Raw genomic sequence first — 2,287 nt, forward strand, 5'->3', positions numbered from 1 at the left:
TACATCTCATAACCTTACTCTTACCCACATTAACTCTCAACTTCCTTCTCTCACACTCCCTTCCAAATTCTGTCACTAATCGGCCATGCTTCTCTTCTGTGTCTGCAACCAGAACAGTATCATCCGCAAACAACAACTGATTTACCTCACATTCATGGTCATTCTCGTCTACCAGTTTTAATCCTCGTCCAAGCACTCGAGCATTCACCTCTCTCACCACTCCATCAACATACAAGTTAAACAACCACGGCGACATCATACATCCCTGTCTCAGCCCACTCTCACCGGAAACCCATCACTCACTTCATTTCCTATCCTAACGCATGCTTTACTACCTTTGTAGAAACTTTTCACTGCTTGCAACAACTTTCAACTAACCCCATATAACCTCATAACATTCCACATTGCTTCCCTATCAACTCTATCATACGCTTTCTCCAGATCCATAAACGCAACATACACTCCCTTACCTTTTGCTAAATATTTCTCGCATATCAGCCTAACTATAAAGATCTGATTCATACAACCCTTACCTCTTCTAAAACCACCCTGTACTTCTAAATTTACATTCTCTGTTTTATCCTTAATCCTATTAATCATTACTCTACCATACACTTTTCCAACTACACTCAACAAACTAATAACCCTTGAATTACAACACTCATCCACATCTCCCTTACCCTTATATTGTGGTACAATACGTGCACAAACCCAATCTACTGTTACATTGACAACACAAAACACATATTAAACATTCTCACCAACCATTCAAGTACAATCACACCCCCTTTCTTCAATATCTGAGCTCTCACACCATCCATACCAGATGCTTTTCCTACTCTCGTTTCATCTAGTGCTCTCCTCACTTCCTCTATTGTAATCTCTCTCTCATTCTCATCTCCCATCACCGGCACCTCAACACCTGCAACAGCAATTATATCTGCCTCACTATTATCCTCAACATTCAGTAAACTTTCAAAATATTCCGCCCACTTTTCCTTGCCTCCTCTCCTTTTAACAACTTTAAATTTCCATCTTTCACTGTCTCTTCAATTCTTGAGCAAGCATTCCTTACTCTCTTCACTTCTTTCCAAAACTTCTTCTTATTCTTTTCCTATGAATAACCCAATCCCTGACCCCACCTCAGGTCAGCTGCCCTCATTGCCTCACGTACCATGCGCTTTACTTCCACATTTTTCTCTCTATATTTTTCATACTTCTCTATTCTATTACTCTGCAGCCATTCTTCAAAAGCCCTCTAATTCTCTTCCACTTTTACTTTTACTCCTTCATTCCACCATTCACAGCCCTTCCTCATGCTGCTTCCAACAAACATTTTGCCACACACACATCACTTGCAATCCCAACAAAATTCTCTTTCACCAACTTTCACTCCTCTAAATTACCAGTTTCTCTTACTTTCACTTCGTCATATGCCATTTTCAACCTTTCCTGATATTTACTTTTTACCCCCGGTTTTATTAGCTCTTCAACCCTTACTAGCTCCCTTTTACATCCACCTACTCTATTCCCCCACTCTTTTGTTACAAATAATTTTTCCTTCCACCAAAAAATGATCAGACATACCGTCAGCCATACCCCTAAACACATGCACGTCTGTCAATCTCCAAACATTCTTTTAGTTATCAACACATAATCCATTAATGCCCTTTCTACTACTCTTCCATTTGCCACTCTTACCCATGTATACTTATTTTTATCTTTCTTTTTGAAAAAGCTAGAACTCATCACCATATCTTGCTCAATGTTCGTATCTACCAGCCTCTCATCACTCTCATTTACACTTGGTACGCCATAGTTCCCAATGACACCTTCTACCTCTCCAGCGCCCACTCTAGCATTTAAGTCACCCATGACAACTACATAATTACTTCTACCCAGTCCTTCTACACACCTAGTTAATTCATTCCAGAACTCATTCCGCTGTTCTTCACTATTCTCACTACCTAGCCCATAAGCACTGACAAACGCCCAACATCCCCTACCCAACCTAACCCTTACCCACATTAACCTAGATGATATCTCCTTCCATTCGACTACTTTACCTGTTATCCATTCACCCAGCAATAAAGCCACACCCTCTCTCGCTCTTCCCCTTTCAATCCCAGACACTATACCAGACATTTCACCAAACATCACTTCACCCTTTCCTTTCATCTTTGTCTCACACAAGGCCAATATATCCATCCTTCTATTAGTAAACATACTTCCAATCTCACATCTTTTACTTTCTATCGTACTACATCCACGCACATTCAAACACCCC

General features: G+C 40.4%; 1 protein-coding gene across 1 annotated transcript in view; it reads right to left on the minus strand.

Annotated features, from left to right (window-relative positions):
• The window catches only part of LOC137626537 (uncharacterized), a 57,658-nt gene extending 55,783 nt beyond the window's left edge, over positions 1-1,875 (minus strand). Inside the window, exon 1 of the mRNA XM_068357580.1 lies at positions 1,702-1,875. Within this exon, the coding sequence (XP_068213681.1) occupies positions 1,702-1,875 (174 nt within the window). The remainder of the gene's footprint in view (positions 1-1,701) is intronic.
• Between the last annotated feature and the right edge of the window lie 412 nt (positions 1,876-2,287).

This window comes from Palaemon carinicauda, chromosome 34 (assembly GCF_036898095.1).
Source record: "Palaemon carinicauda isolate YSFRI2023 chromosome 34, ASM3689809v2, whole genome shotgun sequence".
Classification (NCBI taxonomy): Eukaryota; Metazoa; Arthropoda; class Malacostraca; order Decapoda; family Palaemonidae; genus Palaemon; species Palaemon carinicauda.